Raw genomic sequence first — 20,953 nt, forward strand, 5'->3', positions numbered from 1 at the left:
CAGTGAACCTGCCACTGCATACCTGTTCTGTTCAGTGGACCCGCCACTGTATACCTGTTGTGTTCAGTGAACCTGCCACTGCATACCTGTTCTGTGAACCCGCCACTGTATACCTGTTCTGTTTAGTGAACCCGCCACTGTATACCTGTTCTGTTTAGTGAACCCGCCACTGCATACCTGTTCTGTTCAGTGGACCCGCCACTGTATACCTGTTCAGTGAACCCGCCACTGCATACCTGTTCTGTTCAGTGGACCCGCCACTGTATACCTGTTCAGTGAACCCGCCACTGCATACCTGTTGTGTTCAGTGAACCTGCCACTGCATACCTGTTCTGTGAACCCGCCACTGTATACCTGTTCTGTTTAGTGAACCCGCCACTGCATACCTGTTCTGTTCAGTGGACCCGCCACTGTATACCTGTTCAGTGAACCCGCCACTGCATACCTGTTGTGTTCAGTGAACCTGCCACTGCATACCTGTTCTGTGAACCCGCCACTGTATACCTGTTCTGTTTAGTGAACCCGCCACTGTATACCTGTTCTGTTTAGTGAACCCGCCACTGCATACCTGTTCTGTTCAGTGGACCCGCCACTGTATACCTGTTCAGTGAACCCGCCACTGCATACCTGTTCTGTTCAGTGGACCCGCCACTGTATACCTGTTTAGTGAACCCGCCACTGCATACCTGTTGTGTTCAGTGAACCTGCCACTGCATACCTGTTCTGTGAACCCGCCACTGTATGCCTGTTCTGTTTAGTGAACCCGCCACTGTATACCTGTTCTGTTTAGTGAACCCGCCACTGTATACCTGTTCAGTGAACCCGCCACTGCATACCTGTTGTGTTCAGTGAACCTGCCACTGCATACCTGTTGTGTTCAGTGAACCTGCCACTGCATACCTGTTCTGTGAACCCGCCACTGTATACCTGTTCTGTTCAGTGAACCCACCGCATCAGTGCGCATACCTGTGCAGTTAAGTGAACCCACCTACCTACGTGAGTGCACGCAGTGTGATATACCACTCCGTGCATACCCGATATGGACAAAACAGGTAGAGGAAGAGGTAGTGCCAGAGCCAGAGGAAGGCCACCCGGCAGGTCTGCGCGAGGTCGTGTAAATGTAATTTCGTGTGGACCTGGCCCACAGTACAGTGCTCGGAAGAAGGCACGTCCCATCACCTCCCAAGATTGTCAGGACGTGGTTGAGTATTTAACGACACAGAACACCTCATCTTGCTCAGCCACCAGCGCTACTACTAGCACCACTTCCGCTGCATTTGACACTTCGCAAGAATTATTTAGTGGTGAAATCACTGATGCACAGCCATTGTTGTTACAGCCAGATGAATTTTCACCAGCTCATATGTCTGAGTTACGCGGCAACACTATGGATGTAATGTGTCAGGAGGATGAAGGACCTACTGATGGTGCAAGTTTGGATTTGTCTGAGGCAAGCGAAGCTGGGCAGGATGACTACGATGATGACGGTAATAGGGATCCTCTGTATGTTCCCAATAGAGGAGATGAAGAGGGGGACAGTTCAGAGGGGGAGTCAGAGAGTAGTAGGAGGAGAGAAGTTGCTGAAAGAAGCTGGGGCAGCTCTTCGTCAGAAACAGTTGGTGGCAGAGTCCGGCACCATGTATCGCCACCTATGTACAGCCAGCCAACTTGCCCTTCAGCATCAGCTGCTGAGGTCCCCATAGTGCCCACATCCCAGGGTGGCTCAGCGGTGTGGAAATTTTTTAATGAGTGTGCCTCAGATCGGACCAAAGCCATCTGTTCGCTCTGCCAACAAAAATTGAGCCGTGGAAAGGCCAACACTCACGTAGGGACAAGTGCCTTACGAAGGCACCTGGAGAAAAGGCACAAACAGCAATGGGATGGCCACCTGAGCAAAAGCAGCAGCAGCACACAAAAGCAAAGCCACCCTCCTTCTCCTCTTCCTCCTCCATCAGGTGCATTATCTGCTTCTGCCGCTTTCTCCCTTCCACCTTCACAGGCACCCTCCTCCACTCCGCCTCTGCCCTTGAGCGCTTCCTGCTCCTCTGCCCACAGCAGCAGTCAGGTGTCCGTGAAGGAAATGTTTGAGCGGAAGAAGCCAATTTCGGCCAGTCACCCCCTTGCCCGGCGTCTGACAGCTGGCGTGGCGGAACTGTTAGCTCGGCAGCTGTTACCATACCGGCTGGTGGACTCTGAGGCCTTCCGTAAATTTGTGGCCATCGGAACAGCGCAGTGGAAGATGCCAGGCCGCACTTATTTTTCGAGAAAGGCCATACCCCAACTGCACCGTGAAGTTGAGAGGCAAGTGGTGTCATCTCTTGCGAAGAGCGTTGGGTCAAGGGTACACCTGACCACGGATGCCTGGTCTGCCAAGCACGGGCAGGGCCGCTACATTACCTACACAGCCCATTGGGTGAACCTGGTGGTGAACGATGGCAAGCAGGGCGCAGCGGACCAAATTGTGACACCTCCACGGCTTGCAGGCAGGCCTCCTGCCACCTCCTCTCCTCCTGCTACATGCTCTTCGCTGTCCTCCTCCTCCTTGGCTGAGTGGCAGTTCTCCTCTCCAGCTACACAGCCCCAGCTCCGCAGGGCCTATGCTGCATGCCAGGTAAGACGGTGTCACGCCATCTTAGACATGTCTTGTCTCAAAGCGGAGAGTCACACTGGAGCAGCTCTCCTGGCTGCTCTTAAGAAACAGGTGGATGAGTGGCTGACCCCGCACCACCTGGAGATAGGCAACGTGGTGTGCGACAACGGCAGCAATCTGCTTGCCGCTTTGCATATGGGGAAGCTGACACACATACCCTGCATGGCACATGTCATGAATCTAGTGGTTCAAAGATTTGTGGCAAAGTACCCTGGCTTAGCGAATGTCCTGAAGCACGCCAGGAAGTTCTGTGGGCATTTGAGGCGGTCTTACACAGCCATGGCACGCTTTGCGGAAATTAAGCGCAAAAACAACATGCCAGTGAGACGCCTCATTTGCGATAGCCCGACTCGCTGGAACTCGACCCTGCTCATGTTCTCCCGCCTGCTAGAACAGAAGAAAGCCGTGACCCACTACCTCTACAACTACAGTAGAATGAAACAGTCTGGGAAGATGGGGATGTTCTGGCCCGACAACTGGACACTGATGGAAAATGCATGCAGGCTCATGCGGCCGTTTGAGGAGGTGACCAACCTGGTGAGCCGCAGTGAGGGCACCATCAGCGACTTAATTCCCTACGCTTACTTCTTGGAGCGTGCTGTGCGTAGAGTGGCGGATGAAGCTGTGAATGAGCGTGACCAGGAACCGTTACGGCAGGAACAGGCATGGGACCAATTTTCATCAGACCCAGCTGTTTCCTCAACACCTGCGGCAGCACAGAGGGGGGAGGAGGAGGAAGAAGAGAAGTCGTGTGCAGAAGATGAGTCAGACTCAGAGGATGATGAGCAAGGTGTTTCTTTGGGGGAGGAGGAGGAGGAGGAGGAGGGGACAGCGGCAGGAGAACAACCTCAGCAGGCATCGCAAGGGGCTTGTGCTGCTCAACCTTCCCGTGGTATTGTTCGCGGCTGGGGGGAGGAGGTTGACTTACCTGATGTCACTGAGGAAGAGCAAGAGGAGATGGAGGGTACTGGATCCGACTTTGTGCAGATGTCGTCTTTTATGCTGTCCTGCCTGTTGAGGGACCCCCGTATAAAAAACCTCAAGGGGAATGACCTGTACTGGGTGGCCACACTACTAGACCCTCGGTACAGGCACAAAGTGGCGGACCTGTTACCAACTCACCGGAAGGTGGAAAGGATGCAGCACATGCAGAACCAGCTGTCAACTATGCTTTACAATGCCTTTAAGGGTGATGTGACGGCACAACGCCAGCAAGGTACCACTGCCACTAATCCTCCTCCCGTGTCCACGCAGTCAAAGACAGGACGCTCCAGCGATCTCATGGTGATGTCGGACATGCGGACGTTCTTTAGTCCAACGCCTCGCCGTAGCCCTTCCGGATCCACCCTCCACCAACGCCTGGAAAGGCAGGTAGCCGACTACCTGGCCTTAAGTGTGGATGTAGACACTGCTGTGAACAGCGATGAGGAACCCTTGAACTACTGGGTGTGCAGGCTTGACCTGTGGCCAGAGCTGTCCCAATTTGCCATCCAACTTCTCTCCTGCCCTGCCGCAAGCGTCCTGTCAGAAAGGACCTTCAGCGCAGCTGGAGGCATTGTCACAGAGAAGAGAAGTCGCCTAAGTCACAAAAGTGTTAAGTACCTCACCTTTATCAAAATGAATGAGGCATGGATCCCGGAGGGCTGCTGCCCGCCCCAAGACTAAGTCAGTCCCCGCACACACAGCATCTCTGCCTGCACGCCGTGTGACTGGCTGCCTGGCCTGCCCCAAGAAGACTAAGTCGCTCCCAGTCCCTCCACACAGCATGTCTGCCTGCAGGCCGCTTGACTACCTTCTCCGCCACCACCAACAGGGTCCGGGACTCCAGGCGGATTGCTGAATTTTTTAGGCCGCTGCTAGCAGCGGCCGCTGTAATAATTTTTCTGGTGCGTGTACATGACTGCCTAATTTTTCTGGCTGCACTGCGGGCAGCTGCAACAACAAAAGAAAAGGCATGTACATGCGCCCATTCCCCTTCGTGATCATTACCTTGCCGTGGTGAAGGGGCTTGCGTATCACAATGAAGCAATGACCGGCGCCTAGATGAGTGTCTCGGGGGGCACACCCACGATAATAAGGTCGTTGCTTCATTGTGGTCAGACCAAATTTGATCAGCTGGACAGTCACTGTTCTGTCATTCAGCTACATCAGCCAGGCGACCATATGGGCTGTAAAGCCACCAAAACCTGCACTCTCGCCATGGTGCGCACCAGTCCAGCACGGCCGTCACTACACAAACAGCTGTTTGCGGTGCGTTACACGGTGAGTTTGGTGTGTCAGTGTGAAGCAGTACCTTAATTACACTACCTGATTGATGTATACACATGCAAGATGTTTGAAAGCACTTTAGGCCTGTCATTTAGCATTCAATGTGATTTCTGCCCTTAAAACGCTGCTTTGCGTCAAATCCAGATTTTTCCCCGGGACTTTTGGCATGTATCCCACTCCGCCATGCCCCCCTCCAGGTGTTAGACCCCTTGAAACATCTTTTCCATCACTTTTGTGGCCAGCATAATTATTTTTTTTTTTCAAAGTTCGCATCCCCATTGAAGTCTATTGCGGTTCGCGAACTTTAACGCGAACCGAACCTTCCGCGGAAGTTCGCGAACCAGGTTCGCGAACCTAAAATCGGAGGTTCGGCCCAACTCTACTCAGGTGTTATGGAGGCCCAGGATGCTTCGATAGCGGCCTTAAGCTCATCCAGAGTGTTGGGTCTTGCGTCTCTCAAATTTCTCTTCACAATATCCCACAGATTCTCTATGGGGTTCAGGTCAGGAGAGTTGGCAGGCCAATTGAGCATAGTAATACCATGGTCAGTAAACCATTTACCAGTGGTTTTGGCACTGTGAGCAGGTGCCAGGTCGTGCTGAAAAATGAAATCTTCATCTCCATAAAGCTTTTCAGCAGATGGAAGCATGAACCCACTTTTGAACCAGAAACAGCGGCAGAGGCGCCTGACCTGGGCTACAGAGAAGCAGCACTGGACTGTTGTTCAGTGGTCCAAAGTACTTTTTTTGGATGAAAGCAACTTTTACATGTCATTCGGAAATCAAGGTGCCAGAGACTGGAGGAAGACTGGGGAGAGGGAAATGCCAAAATGCCTGAAGTCCAGTGTCAAGTACCCACAGTCAGTGATGGTCTGGGGTGCCATGTTAGCTGCTGGTGTTGGTCCACTGTTTATTTTATTAAGGGCAGGGTCAATGCAGCTAGCTATCAGGAGATTTTGGAGCACTTCATGCTTCCATCTGCTGAAAAGCTTTATGGAGATGAAGATTTCATTTTTCAGCACGACCTGGCACCTGCTTACAGTACCAAAACCACTGGTAAATGGTTTACTTACCATGGTATTACTGTGCTCAATTGGCCTGCCAACTCTCCTGACTTGAACCCCATAGAGAAACTGTGGGATATTGTGAAGAGAAAGTTGAGAGACGCAAGACCCAACACTCTGGATGAGCTTAAGGTCGCTATCGAAGCATCCTGGGCCTCCATAACACCTGAGCAGTGCCACAGGCTGATTGCCTCCATGCCACGCAGTATTGAAGCAGTCATTTCTGCAAAAGGATTCCCGACCAAGTATTGAGTGCATAACTGAAAAATTTTTTTTGAAGGTTGACTTTTTTTTGTTTTAAAAACACTTCTTTTAATGGTCGGATGAAATATGCTAATTTTTTGAGATAGGAATTTTGAGTTTTCATGAGCTGAATGCCAAAATCATCAATATTTAAACAATAAAAGGCTTGAACTACTTCAGTTGTAGTGTAATGAATCTAAAATATATGAAAGTCTAATGTTTATCAGCACATTACAGAAAATAATGAACTTTATCACAATATGCTAATTTTTTGAGAAGATCCTGTATATATATATATATATATATATATATATATATATATATATATATATATATATATATATATATATATATATATATATATATATATATATCTCCTTCCATGGGAAAAATTCATTCCTTGTCTGGCCTCTTCACTCTGTTCCCCCTTCCTTATCTGCTAAAGTGGCTTAGCCGTTACCACAGCAATGTGTCTATTCAGACAGAAAAAACATTTATGTGGGTGTAGTTTTACTATTCAAAAAGTCCTGGAAGCGAAAGTTCTCGCTTCCAGGAAGCATTAGAAGGACAGGAAACTTTTTTTGTGCAGAAACACCGCAGCCTCTGATAAGAGACCGTCGGTTTTTCTGCCGGGGACTTAGATCGATGAATGGGAACTATTTTCCCATTCATTGATCTTAGGGCTATCGGAAGGCAGCAGGAGCGTGCGTGATCGCACGCCCGCGCAGTGGCAGCAGCACAGTTTATCTGGACTGATATATCCGTCTAGATAAACTTAAGTGGTTAACTACTTCCGTTGCAGTGTGTTGAATCACAAGTATGAAAGTCTCAGACTTTCATTGACTTAGCAGACTCTTGCGGTAAAAAAAGCTTACAGCAACCGCATAGTGTAAAAAGGCTCTTACTGCTCTCTGCATTGAAAGTAAGCATTTTTAAACACAGGGAATGCTTTCAAATAATCTTTTATTTACCTAAGAGTAGGCACTTACATTTTCGTTAAGGAAGGAATCCTATTAAAGGCTTTTTTTTTTTTTTTTTTTTTTTTTTTTTTACAAAGGAAGATGAACTGCACACTTGTCGGGCTGTTCAAACTACCATCTGCTGGACACAGAGTGCCTTCTGGCTGCAATTTAAAGTGTAACTGTCGGGCATAAAATCAATTCTTTATTTTTTTCTGGTAAACAAGTAATAAGGATGCTACCCAGGCAATCCAAAAGTTTAAATCATTATTACTTTTCTTGTTGATAAATGATCATTGCCCAGTTTACCTGTCTCTTATGTGGTACATTGTCGCACAAAGGAAGCTGCAAGGCATGTTGGGTTGTCTTTTTTTGCTTCTTTACTTTGCTCGCAGACTTAATTAATGCAGCCTAATTGGCTGAAGCCTCTTTCCCCTCCCACACCTCTGTTCCTCTCTGATTGGCCAATATTTCTCATGCTGAGACAATGCACTTTCTATTGCAGAGCTGGGTGGGAGTGCCTGAAGACTGGTATGTGAGCGGGCAATGCATACACAATCAGGCACAGGAGAGTAAGGGAGGAAATGACATCAGGATTGGCTTTAAGATAGACACAGTTAAAATGGAGAATCCCAAGAAGGATTTTCTCTTTTTTTACTATCAAAAAGGTAAAGATGACCAGCTGTAAGGATCCGCTCCTCTCGGCCGCAGTATGGTCTGAGGCGACGATTGAGGTAGAGTCAGCTAACACTTAGCAGGGGTTTATTTTAATAATATAAAATTATAGTTTGTGACCGTGCCTAGGATTGAACCCTGGTCTCCCACATCAGAGGTGGTGAGCTTGACCACTGTGCTATGGTTAATACACTCAGAAAGCTTTGCTGGTCAGCATTGGGTGGGTCAGCTGGCCTGTTGTGGTCATCTGTATCAGCTGATCCCACTGTCAGCTGATTTATGCCTGCGTGTGATTGGCTGTTGTGTGCATGTGGCCGGCCACTGATTGGTTGCATGTAGTATATAAGTTTGCTTCCCTATCAGGTACGTCTTCTGGGTTTCCAGTGTTGGAGGATTGGCTGTCACATATGGTTTCGTTATGGGACCAGGTTAAAAGAAATTTAGAGGTGGCAGTCAAACAGCAGAAAAAATTTGCTGATAAACATCGTTCTCAGGAATTTTCCTTTTCACCTGGTGATTTAGTCTGGGTCTCCACCCGTAACCTTTCTTTACGGCAGCCTTCTTCCAAACTGGGTCCCAGATATATAGGTCCTTACCCTGTAACAGAAAAAATCAATAACGTCACCTACAGGATTTCATTGCCTCAATCCATGCGGGGAGTCAATTCATTTCATGTTTCTCTGCTGAAACCGGCAGTTAATACCATGATATCTGACTCTCCACCACCTCCGGTCATTGTTGATGGAGAACCAGAATACGAAATTGAAAAAATTCTGGATTCTCGTAAAGTACGTAATTCTTTACAATACCTTGTTGACTGGAAGGGCTATGGCCCAGAAGAAAGATGTTGGGTCCCAGCACGTCAGGTACATGCTAAAGAATTAATCCATCAATTTCATTTGAAATTTCCAGATAAACCAAGGTTGGAGTGTTCGGAGACCACTCCTCAGGGGAGGGGTACTGTAAGGATCCGCTCCTCTCGGCCGCAGTATGGTCTGAGGCGACGATTGAGGTAGAGTCAGCTAACACTTAGCAGGGGTTTATTTTAATAATATAAAATTATAGTTTGTGACCGTGCCTAGGATTGAACCCTGGTCTCCCACATCAGAGGTGGTGAGCTTGACCACTGTGCTATGGTTAATACACTCAGAAAGCTTTGCTGGTCAGCATTGGGTGGGTCAGCTGGCCTGTTGTGGTCATCTGTATCAGCTGATCCCACTGTCAGCTGATTTATGCCTGCGTGTGATTGGCTGTTGTGTGCATGTGGCCGGCCACTGATTGGTTGCATGTAGTATATAAGTCTGCTGAGTGCTTCCTGTCATTGCCCGTGATAGCGTTAGCTAGTCTAGCTGCTGGGTGTGTGTATCCTGGTTGGAAAACTATTCTTTATTGGATTACTTGGCTTTTGGACCTCTGCCTGATTTTGGACCTTCCTTGCTCGCTGCCTGAACTGACCCCGGAAACTCTCGACTACTCTCTTGCCTGCTCCTTCTGTACTGCGAATCTCGGATACCTGTGTTTGACCCCGGACTGTTATTGGACTCTGCTTTTGTTTCTTGTTTGGTGTTGGTGATCTATCTATACCCACCCTGCATTCAGCCTCAATATCTTGCGCCCTAAAGGCCTGGGTGTAACCGAAGTCGGGTAGGTGTTGTCTCTCACCTCCCGTTCAAGCGGGGACGCGCCACACAAGGCGAAGACGGCGGAGGTAGATTGGGACATTGAGGCTGATTCGTGGGTGGATAGGTTGCCAGGCCTTACACCAGCACTTACCAATTCTTAAAAAGCAGAATATTTATTCACAAAAAAGAGTGAACAAAAACAGCCATGACATCCGGACTCCCAGAATGTAACTATAGCTCTTGGTAGTAAGTATAGCTCTTAGCTGCATACAATGGCATGAGGACTTCCTCCAGAATAAGTTAAGCCTCCATTGCAGCCCAATTCTAGTCACAACTGACTGTCGCCGTTTCGAACGGATAAACTGCTCTTTGTCAAGTGAAAGCATGTCTTTCACTTGACAAAGAGCGGTTTATCTGTTCGAAACGGCGACAGTCCGTTGTGACTAGAATTGGGCTGCAATGGAGGCGTAACTTATTCTGGAGGAAGTCCTCATGCCATTGTATGCAGCTAAGAGCTATACTTACTACCAAGAGCTATAGTTACATTCTGGGAGTCCGGATGTCATGGCTGTTTTTGTTGGCTCTTTTTTGTGAATAAATATTCTGCTTTTTAAGAATTGGCAAGTGCTGGTCATCTTTACCTTTTTGCTTGCATCAAGTCTGTATTAGCCACACAGGCTAGACCTTGCACAGCCGTTGAAGCAAGACAGGTGTGCTGTCCAAGAAGTACTTAACTCTTTTTTTACTATAGAAAAATCACTAAAATCAAAACGTAGACAGTGCAATACATATATAATGTAAGTAGAGCAAGTATTTATCTACTTATACATGTGTTGTTTTTTTTCTGAGATAGTATGGCTGACCGCTTCTCTTTAAAGGGAAACTGAGGTGAGAGGGATATGGAGGCTGCCATATTTTTTCCTTTTAAACAATACCAGTTTTCCTGGCTGTTCTCTTGATCATTAAATCCTATACAGCTTGCAGCACTCTATCTGTTGCAATTACTCATGTTCAAGCCTACCCTGCCGCCTGATACACCATCAGATTCCAGCTCTTTGCCGCCTCATACAGATTACTGGCAGGTTGAAAAACAGGAGAAATGTTGTAACAAAGGGAAATTATGTCTCATTCTTTTTAGAATATGACTTAGAAGGACTGGAAGACAAGTCAAAGTGGAGTAGTGATCCCTCCCAGATTCTGCTCACAGGAAAGGGAGCGTGTGAAGGGTATGCAGGCCTGTTTGAGAATATGTGCAGGTAAGAGCAAACCCACTGCATTCATAGAGTGTTTCCACCTAGCTGTGGAAAGTGGATCAGCCTTTTAGGGCTAGTTCACAGTGCTTACTTGCGTTGCAGAATAATTCTGTATGCCAACTCACTGCCCATACAATTCTATGAGCCTGTTCACAGTACTGTGTTGTAACAGATCATGTTATTCTATTCTGCATGCAGGACCACTATCGTGAAAGTGTACAATTTAAAATACATGTAAACACATACCAATAAAGAAGTTTTTTCTTTCAGAATAAAATGAGTCATAAATTACTTTTCTCCTATGTTGCTGTCACTTACTGTAGGTAGTAGAAATCTGACAGAACCGACAGGTTTTGGACCAGCTCATCTCCTCATGGGGGGATTCTCAGCATGGCCTTTATTCTTTATAAAGACACTCCCTGCAAATGATTTATACAAAGATGCTGGTTAGCCTCCCTGCTCATCGCACACTTTTTTTGACAGTTGGATGGAGCAATTTCCATTCACTAAGTGCTTTTGAAAATAAATAAAACACTGAGAATACCCTATAAGGAGATGGCCTAGTCAAAAACTTGTTGGTTCTGTCAGATTTCTATAAACTACTTTAAGTCATAGCAACGTATGAGAAAAGTGATTTATTGCTTATTTTACTCTGGGAGAAATATACTTCTAATTTGTATATGTTCACATGTTTTTTAAATTTCACGATTTTCACGATAGTGGTCCTTTATGTGTGGGATTCTGTGATGCGTCTCATACAGCACAGCTCACAGTCCGAAGACTAAAGCTTGCACCGTACCCAGAACCACGTGTTACTATGATGAATTCATCGCATCACGGTGCACCCCAATAGCACCATTTAAGCGCGTTACGATGCGATTTTATTGTCTATTGTGCAGCAACGCAAGAAACGCTGATAATGCTACACGCAGACAGTGCACGGAAATATTACCGTTACTACCAGAACGCATGAGTAACGCTATTAGCACAACCCGTGGTATTTGAGTAGCATGACCATTGCTAAGGTAGTGCGCATTACCATTAGTAACGAGCGTTACCTTAGCACTGGTTGCGCTACTCAAGTACCGTGGGTCGAGCTAATAGCATAACTTGTGGTACACAGTGCCAGTAGTAACGGTAATATTGCAGTGAACTGTCTGCGGTCAGCAATATTACCGCACTTTCGTGCCTCGGCCACATGTTGTGAAAGGACCCCAAGTAAAGTTCTAACCAATGTGAACCAGTTACACAATAAATGCCTGACCGAACTTCAAACCACACTTTGCTCTAGGAATGATTATTGAGATGTTAATCATTTTGAGTTGATGCAGCATTATATCAAATTTTGTAAGCAAATTGAAGCAGCTTGAAAAAGAACCAATCAGATTCTGCTGAGGTAAGATTCAATTGGTCCATTTTCAATTTGCATATAAAATTTCCATAATTCTGCATCAACTCGAAATTATTTGCATCTCCATGACCATTCCTACTTTGCTCTAGATCAGGTCACTCCATAATGTTTGGGATTTTTAAGTATAAATTGACAAAATAAATTATATAAAGTATAAAAGAAAATTGACCCGCTGAGCATCTTTCCTCTCCCCCTTCTGCAGGCTGGCAGGAATACAGTGTGTAAAGATTGGTGGCTACTCGAAAGGTCTCTGCTATGTCTTGGGCCAGACATTTTCTGAAGAGACGAACCATGCCTGGAATGCAGTGTATCTGAACAAAAAATGGCATCTTCTAGACACCACATGGGGAGCAGGAATTGCAGACAGCAGGAGTCATCAGTTTACCTATCGGTAAGGAGATTGTTTGTAGTTCAGGTAGACTGTACAGTTAGGCAAAGTGAAACATTCAAGCAGGCAGAAGCATATCAGCTCATACAATATTTTGATTGGTCCCCTAGCCCTAGGCACCTTAGAGTCGTAACATCCCCCTCCATGAACATGATTGAACCAAACAATGCCCAGTCCATGAATCATACCATGCATATAGCATGTGGGTCAGTGGTGTAACAAAAACCACCTGCCGCCACTGCAGTGGCTGAGAGGCCCAGAGCTGGGAGGGGGCCCAGGAGGTGGTCTTGTACATTACTATGCAGAGCAGGCAGCTATTGGCGCACGCATCTCCTTCACTCCCTTCTTGGTTTGCAAGTGCCGCGCACTGCATGCAGCCAGCCAATCATCATGTGGCTTCAGTCCAAGATAGTTACACTCCTGACGTGGGCATAGATATACTGTTATAACCCCTTTCCCCACCGATGCAGAGCTTGCAGGAATGGTATGCTCAGAGCCTGGACAATGTTCTCCAGCACCCAAGGCTGAGACACCAAAGTGTGCCCCTCCATCCCTCCCAACCCAGCTGTCACACACGGATTGCTATTAGACTGAGACACCTTAATCTCTAGTTCCCTGGCTTGCAGCCACTGCCATGTATCTCCTTTTCTTATTTCTCTCTGCTTCAAACATAATAGGGGAATGATAGGATAGCTGAGTGAGTTGTGCACCCCCTCCTACACTGCGCCCTGAGGGTGGAGCCTCTCTCGCCTCTGCCTCAGCCCAGCCCTGGTTATGCTGGACAGTCTTTCGCTCCAACATATGTTGCTTAAAAATGCCAGTACCTCCTCTGAAGTGTACTGTGACCCATGATGGCACTTCCTGTGGGGGAATCGATTTATATTATCCAGTTAGTGTCAGGAGAGAGACACTGCTGGATTTTTAAAGGGGAGCTATTGCGAAAAACTGTAAAAATGTAAAATTCCTATTTAGGCACACATATAATATGTTCATTTTTCCCAGGATAAATGCACTATAATTTAGCGGTCACTTACAGTAGACCTTATAGTCTACCAACTCTGAACCCTTACCAACAGGTATGACAATGGTACAGTCCATCTGCTGGCAGGCTGATCAAGGAGCTCTGCTCCATGTCTCAGCAGGAAATAATCACGCATGCACACGTGTTCCCCGCTAATCCCCGCCCACCACTCTTGGCGCCGATTGGCGCTAGGCGGTCTTGGGGGAGCAACTCTGAGGCCGCCGATTTGCGTTAGGTGGTCGCAGAGTGGTTAACCTCTGTAACTACTGCTGCTGCTCTTGTGGTAGTAGGCCACCTTCAGTTTGTCTTTCTGTCTCCATAGATGGCAGAGGAATGTGTCTGTACAACAACTGTTACTAAACGGTCAGGCAGTACAACCACAAATGTTCATTTCCAATGTTTGGACACACCTGCTCGTATATTGGATTTTCAGCTGATAACTCATGCTTTCTCATGTTAGGGGAGGAGAACTAGTGTAGTATGTCTCTGCCCAAGAATACCGTGCAAGGAAAATAAAGGAGACCAGCAGAAAGTGTCATCCTCAATCAGCTCATGCAGACCTTGTATTAATGTAAAAATAAGCTGGAGGGCAACAGGAAGAGTCCAAAGAGTGCTATGCTGATTGCTTGGATAGTTATTGGAGTGTTGTTAGAACAATAGGGCCCAGAAAAGAAAGCTATGTGAATGGTTTCCAAGCAGGACTTATTGGTGAAAATTATATTTTGAGTGTTAGGTAAGGACTCTTTAAAAAGCAGATGGAAATCAAATTAAGGCTTCTTTTCCAAGGACGGCTGAACGGCATGCTTGTCAAGCAATTCAGCCTCTCAGCTGCCGGTCACGAGCGCCTTCAGGCTGCAATTTCATGCAGTCACATGACAGCATTCGGTAACACCATGCAGGTCATTGTTTGGTGTTACCTGCTAGGCAAAAAAAAAAAAAATAGGACTAGTGCTACAAAGCAGGAGCAGATGACAGCCATAATGTAATGAAGGAAATTCTCTTTGCACAGGTACAATGAATTCTACTTCCTGACTCACCCTGCACTGTTCATAGAGGAGCATTTCCCCGATAACCAGAACTGGCAGCTCCTGCAAGTTCCATTGTCCCTCAAACAGTTCGAAGGAAGCCTGTGTTGCAAGAGCAGCTTCTACAATGCTGGGCTAATTGCATCCTATCCTGAGACCCTACAGGTGGAAACAGGTATTGCTAGAAATGACTGCCTCTAATAATCTCACATGACATGAATTGATGTAAAATCATGGGCTTTCCTACCCATTTATTTAGTTATAATTAGTATTTGAACATAGGCATCAAAAACAGAGAAAAAGATTTAAAATCAGTTTAAGAAGGGAGGCAGTAGTGGACGTACCTCCCCAAGTAGACTCAAAACAGCCTAATATCATCAAAAATACTTTATTTGTAATTCAAGAATTTGCAAAGCATTTCACAGGTCTATGACCAAAATAAACCAGCTTTTGATCCTCCCAGTTATTCCTGTTATAGCCTGAGAAAGTGGGCATAGACCCATGAAACACCTTGCCGATTTTGGAGTTACGAATTAACTATTTTTGCTGATAGTTGACTGTTTCGAGTCTGCTTGGGGAGATAAGTCCACCACTGCCTCCCTTCGTAAACGGATTTTAAATATTTTACTCAGATACAGTAATTCTGAGTTGATGCACATTTTATGGTACTTTAATGATAATGTATGAAGCTCAAATTTGTAAAGGAGATTGGTGACACGCTGACGTCAAGTGGGAGGAGAGGCTGTGCACGGCGATAGCAGGCTGCATTCTGCGGTGCAGCCGCTGTTGTAACTTTTGATGCCGATCCCCCTAAGACTTAAACCTTTATGGGAGGAAAGTTTTTATATATATATTTTTTATAAAAATAACTTTTAATCCAAAGTTTGATCCTTGCGAGATCGGATGGGACCAGGAGCCAAGGGCGTACTTGGAGTACTGATACGCTATAGTGCAAGCAGCTTTCCGGTAAGTGCATACCCCGAGGGGGGTGGTCCCAGTGTGACTCCCAGCTGTGGGCACATCCCGTGGAGTGCAAAGAGTGGTGGCAAGGGTCCCTTAACTAAAACGTTATTCAGCACTATGTGCAGTTTTTAATTTAATTTTCCAGGGTAGATTGGAGATACCTCTGTAGTGAGGGTTCCATGAATGTGGAGCGCAGCAAGTGTGAATTGATAATGTATGAAGCTCAAATTTGGACCAATCAAATGCAGTCACTGTGTCACTGTGACATTGGATTAAACTTTTTAAAAACATTATACATTTTCATAAAACCATAACATTTGCATCAACTCAGATTTATTTGCATCTCACTAATTATCCCTACCTGTCACTACATAAATATATTTTTTGTTAAAACGTTAGCTTGAGCTGATTGAGCACCTGCACAGAAAGTGTTAAAAGGCGTGTCTGTAGATGAACTGCTCTGACTTTACCAAGGACAATTTGGGTGTTGTGTTTACCAAGCAGTATAAGATGCAAGGGGTACAAGTAAGGATACTTTGAATTATCATCAATGTCTGAGAAAGTGACTTCAGACTGAAAAATAAAGGTCATTTTGAATAATGTTAAATTACAAAATAGCTTAGGTAGCACTGATATTTTATACCAACTTCTCAACAAATGTTTGTTCTTCCTTAACTGGGATTTTAGCAATGTGCAATGGTAACAGCATCAATATACTGAACTTTAAAGCTATGTTTATAAGTAGTATACATTATAGATGACAGCGTTTTCGTTTTCTTACAGTTAATGGAAAGGCCGCCTTTACTATAGAAGGTCGTTCCCCAGCACTTTTCTCTTTCACATTAAATAAAACAGAAAAACCAGGACTGATGACCTTGACTAAAACTGGTATGCAGCTTGAAGTGTATCCACAAACCACTGGAAGACACAGGCTGGAAATATTCACCAAACCATTCGACAGTACCAAAGAATCCTATGATAATGTAGTAGAGTATATTGTTAACTGCAGATCTGTGGATCCAGAGTTCAAAATCCCTAAAGAGCTGGATGTTATAGTTGGCCCTAGCTGGCTAACTGACAAGAAGGGCTTTCTACAGCTCACATGTCGTGACCCAGTGATTAACACTCACGATGGCCGTTGTACGCTGGGCCTAACTCTAGCCAAAAGAAACACAGTTCTAGCAACATTACACAGTGATCACATTAGGCATGGAGATGAGAGGAGATACGTTCTTCAAACCCAAAGAGGAAACAGAGTGGAATTTAAAGTCCACATACCCCAGCCTGGCTATTATGCACTTAAAATTCACAGCTCCACTGGCCCGGGAAAGTTTGAGTGCTTCTGTAACTACCTCATCATATGTACAAACCCTGAAGTGGCCTGGCCACCCTTCCCACAAAAACTTCAGAACCCCGTTGGCCCATCTGCATTAATGGAGAAAAAAGGTCTTCTGCAACCATCTTGTGGTGAACCAATTATGTATACATCCAGTGGACATTCTTCTCTATCCTTCACTTTAAAGGAGGACATCAAAATTCTAGCAGCTCTTCAGAGCGATGATGCATCTTTGAACGACTGCAGAGAGAAACGCCATGTAACACAAATTCAAAGAGGACATCATTTAGAAATACAGGTTCGTTTGTCTCAGACCGGCTCATATGTTCTTCAGATCTTTGCCGACAGCAAAAGTTCCCCAAGTAATTTTGAATATATTTGCAATTACTTAATTTGTTGTTCTGGAATAGAGAGCTCATGCACCGAGTCTCTCGCTATACCACAGATACCTGTGGGCTCCAACAACTCCTCAGACAGAAAGGGTTTCATTCAGCCAACTCAGTTGGGGCAAGTAATTAATAGCGCAGATGGGCGTGGTACCTTGAGTTTTTCCCTTGACAGAGATATGAATTGCTTGGCTACATTACATTCTAATGATAACAAGTGGAATAGCCAAATGGAAAGAAGATACATTCTGCAAATCCAGAAACAACGTCAAGCGGAGTTCTACATCCAGCTTCCGAGACCTGGCTCTTATGAGCTTAGGATTTATGCAGATAATAAATTTCAACCTGGAAGCTACGAGCTTGTATGCAGCTATCTTATATCATGTTCAAACCCAAAGGTAGCTTGGCCACCTTTTCCCAACCTTCTCCAGAACCCTGTAGGACCAACTTCTCTGTCAGAGAAAAAAGGCCTTCTGCAGCCTTCACACACTGAGCCGGTCATTCACTCATCTGATGGAAGGTGCTCTCTCTCTTTCACACTCAAGAAGGATATTGGCATATTTGCCAGGTTGCAGTCAGAAGATGTGTTATTAACAGAGGAGGGAGAAAGAAGACACATTCTCCAAGTCCAGCGGCAAAAACGAGTGGAATTTCAAGTGCAACTGCCGCAAGCTGGGATGTATGTTCTGAAAATCTACACCGAATCTGAACAGGGCAATTTCAAGTTTGCATGCAATTATCTGATTTCCTGTGTTAATACTCAAGTGAAGTGGCCCTTACTACCCCCTGAACTGTGCAATCCTGCTGGACCTACTTCCCTGTCAGACAAAATGGGTCTTCTTCATCCATCCCACCTTGAGCCTGCAGTCTTTACAGATGATGGATGCTGCTGTGTCAGCTTTGCTATGGATGAAACGGTTGATACGGTGGCAACATTGCACTCTGATGACATCACAACAGAGGAAGAAAGGAGAAGATACATTTTTCAGTTAGAGAAGGAAGGTCGGGTGGAATTTCACATCCAACTTCCCAAAGCTGGCAGTTATGTTCTAAAGGTGTGCACGAAGAAGAAGACAGACCTCAGCAATGTTTACGATTATGCTTGCAACTACCTCTTGTGTTGTTCCAACACAAAAATAAGGTGGCCATTTTTCCCCATGAGATACAGTGGCTGGAACTCAGGTTATGAACTGCTAGAACCAAAGACCGGAATTCTGCCAGCCAACAGCGACGTACAATTTAGAATTAAGGCGAGAGGACTGGCAGCAGTGTCCGTTAAGGGTAAGAACCTTTGGCCTTTGACCTTAAGCAGAGATGGATGCTGGGAGGGGGTCTGTAGTACAGCTGGAAGCAAGGACATTCAAGTGTTAGTGACAAACAACCTCAACAAGAATTATGCCCTAGTGCTCAGCTATCAGGTAAAGGGAGCAGGTCATCAGAGACTAATAGAAAGCTCATATTCCTCTTAGCTTTACAAGCTGTGAACTGTCTTCCAAAGCCTCGGCTCCCACACAATATGAATCATCTTAACAAGTACGCTTGTCAGAGGTGCTAAAACATGATACAGATGATCAGCTACACTGAATCCTTGTTGTGTGCCATGTTCTCATTTTAAATGTTTCAGGTAACACATACAGCCACAGTGATGGACGTAAAAGCAGCATTAAGGAATTGCTGTTAAAGGAAGGATCTGAGAAGAGTGCTAGCTCTTGCTGAAATAGGAGTTTGTATATAATGTGGATGTTGTTGACGCTTTTTCCATGGCCGAATGGGCATTTATTTGTACTGCAGTAGGTGTGGTCTGAAGTAAGTTGGATCTTAAAAAAAATGAAAAGGAGCTTTAGTTGGTGTTTACTTCTTTTACATGCTTTGAAGTATGTTTATATTTACATGTATAGCTTTGTCTTATTTTTTTCAGATAAGCTTATGTCCCAATATTCCCTTATTGGCAGCTCAATGCATCACTTTGTCTTCCTCTGCCTCTCAGGAAGTGCTGAGGTTCCACCTACTCCAAGTGACATCACACACAATGCTTCTAATATAAAGTAACTACTTTTGTGCATTTTTTTTAAATAAAACAGCTGGGTTATGCATAAATTAAAAGTGCAGCCATTTAATTTCGCAATTGTTTAACAGATGTAATCAGCGAACATCACATTGGCTCCCACAATATTAAATGAAAGGCAATTTGGAGTCTTGCTGGACTGAAAGTGTACAGTTTGTTATAAAAACACTATCTCTGCAGGAATAGACCATTCCTTTACCAGTTCTAGGATGATGATTGTCGTGGCATAGAAGGAATAAATGAATGATTTGTAAATAGTTGTGCGTTTTAGAATACTTATTTGCATTTACGTACAGCATATTACACCAGGCATTAGATAGTACTGCTGCTTGTTTGTATAGTACAGCCCTGCACACTTGCATTTCTTCCTCATCATAGCTTTGTGTTACGGGGATTATTCTACTGCAGCTTATTACACCAGGCACTGAGTACCACTGCTACTTGCCTACATTATAAACCCATAACTACTTATACAGTACAACTTCATAATCCTTGCGTGATAGGGCATATTCTACAAAAAAATGCAAATGCAGCTTATTACACCAGGCAATGGGAAGCACTGCTGCTTGTCTACATAGTATATACCCGTAAACAACTGATTAATGCTCATCATCAGCAGCATTGCCTTGTACTGAGGGTTCATGCTACGACATTTGAGAAACAACTTTGTGTGTTAAGGTCCTTAAAAAATTAAATTACTTTGTATAGCGTTTGTATATTTATACCTATACAGTCCATCCAGTTCTTTCGTTTCTCACTTCAGGTTAATAGAACCATTGCATAAAGACGTTTTTATCTCACATGCCAGACAGCCATCTGTCTTAATTACAGGATAGTGTTAGCAATGGATAAAAAGAAGTACTCAACTAAATGTACACACAACTGTTGTCATATGGCCATAAAGTTGTCATTGGCCTCAATTCACTAAGATCATGCTAAAGATAATAAAGCAAGAGAAAACTTACCTCCACACGTGAGAGTTATCTTACCTCTTCATTCCTTAAGTTACCTCTCCTGTAGTTAATTTACCTCCTCTGTAGTTAATTTACCTCCTCTGTAGTTATTTTCACATGCAGCTAATTAACAGCCTGTCTTTAACTCTGGAGTTATTTTAAGGATTGGAGAGTTAATTTAAAGACAGAAGAGTTAACTTTAGGCTTGCCTGAGGTAAAATGTTTCCTGAATACTACATGCCTTATCACCATGGTAACAACTCTAGAAGAGTTATTAAAGACAGGAGATAAGCTTAGTGAATTGAGGCCATTGGCCTCAAGTCACTAAACTTATCTTCTGTCTTTAATAACTCTTCTAGAGTTGTTACCATGGTGATAAGGCATGTAGTATTCAGGAAACATTTTACCTCAGGCAAGCCTAAAGTTAACTCTTCTGTCTTTAAATTAACTCTCCAATCCTTAAAATAACTCCAGAGTTAAAGACAGGCTGTTAATTAGCTGCATGTGAAAATAACTACAGAGGAGGTAAATTAACTACAGAGGAGGTAAATTAACTACAGAGGAGGTAAATTAACTACAGAGGAGGTAAATTAACTACAGAGGAGGTAACTTAAGGAATGAAGAGGTAAGATAACTCTCTCACGTGTGGAGGTAAGTTTTCTCTTGCCTTAT

At 44.9% G+C, this 20,953-nt stretch overlaps 1 protein-coding gene across 2 annotated transcripts in view; it reads left to right on the forward strand.

The window, feature by feature from the left end:
* LOC137571395 (uncharacterized) overlaps positions 1–19,585 on the forward strand; it is a 68,623-nt gene extending 49,038 nt beyond the window's left edge. For both annotated transcript variants that reach the window (XM_068280416.1, XM_068280417.1), the window contains exons 7-10: positions 10,619–10,736; positions 12,347–12,535; positions 14,563–14,753; positions 16,325–19,585. In XM_068280416.1, the coding sequence (XP_068136517.1) occupies positions 10,619–10,736; positions 12,347–12,535; positions 14,563–14,753; positions 16,325–18,732 (2,906 nt within the window). In that variant the 3' untranslated portion in view covers positions 18,733–19,585. The remainder of the gene's footprint in view (positions 1–10,618; positions 10,737–12,346; positions 12,536–14,562; positions 14,754–16,324) is intronic.
* Positions 19,586–20,953: the final 1,368 nt, after the last annotated feature.

This window comes from Hyperolius riggenbachi, chromosome 4, assembly GCF_040937935.1.
Source record: "Hyperolius riggenbachi isolate aHypRig1 chromosome 4, aHypRig1.pri, whole genome shotgun sequence".
Taxonomy (NCBI): Eukaryota; Metazoa; Chordata; class Amphibia; order Anura; family Hyperoliidae; genus Hyperolius; species Hyperolius riggenbachi.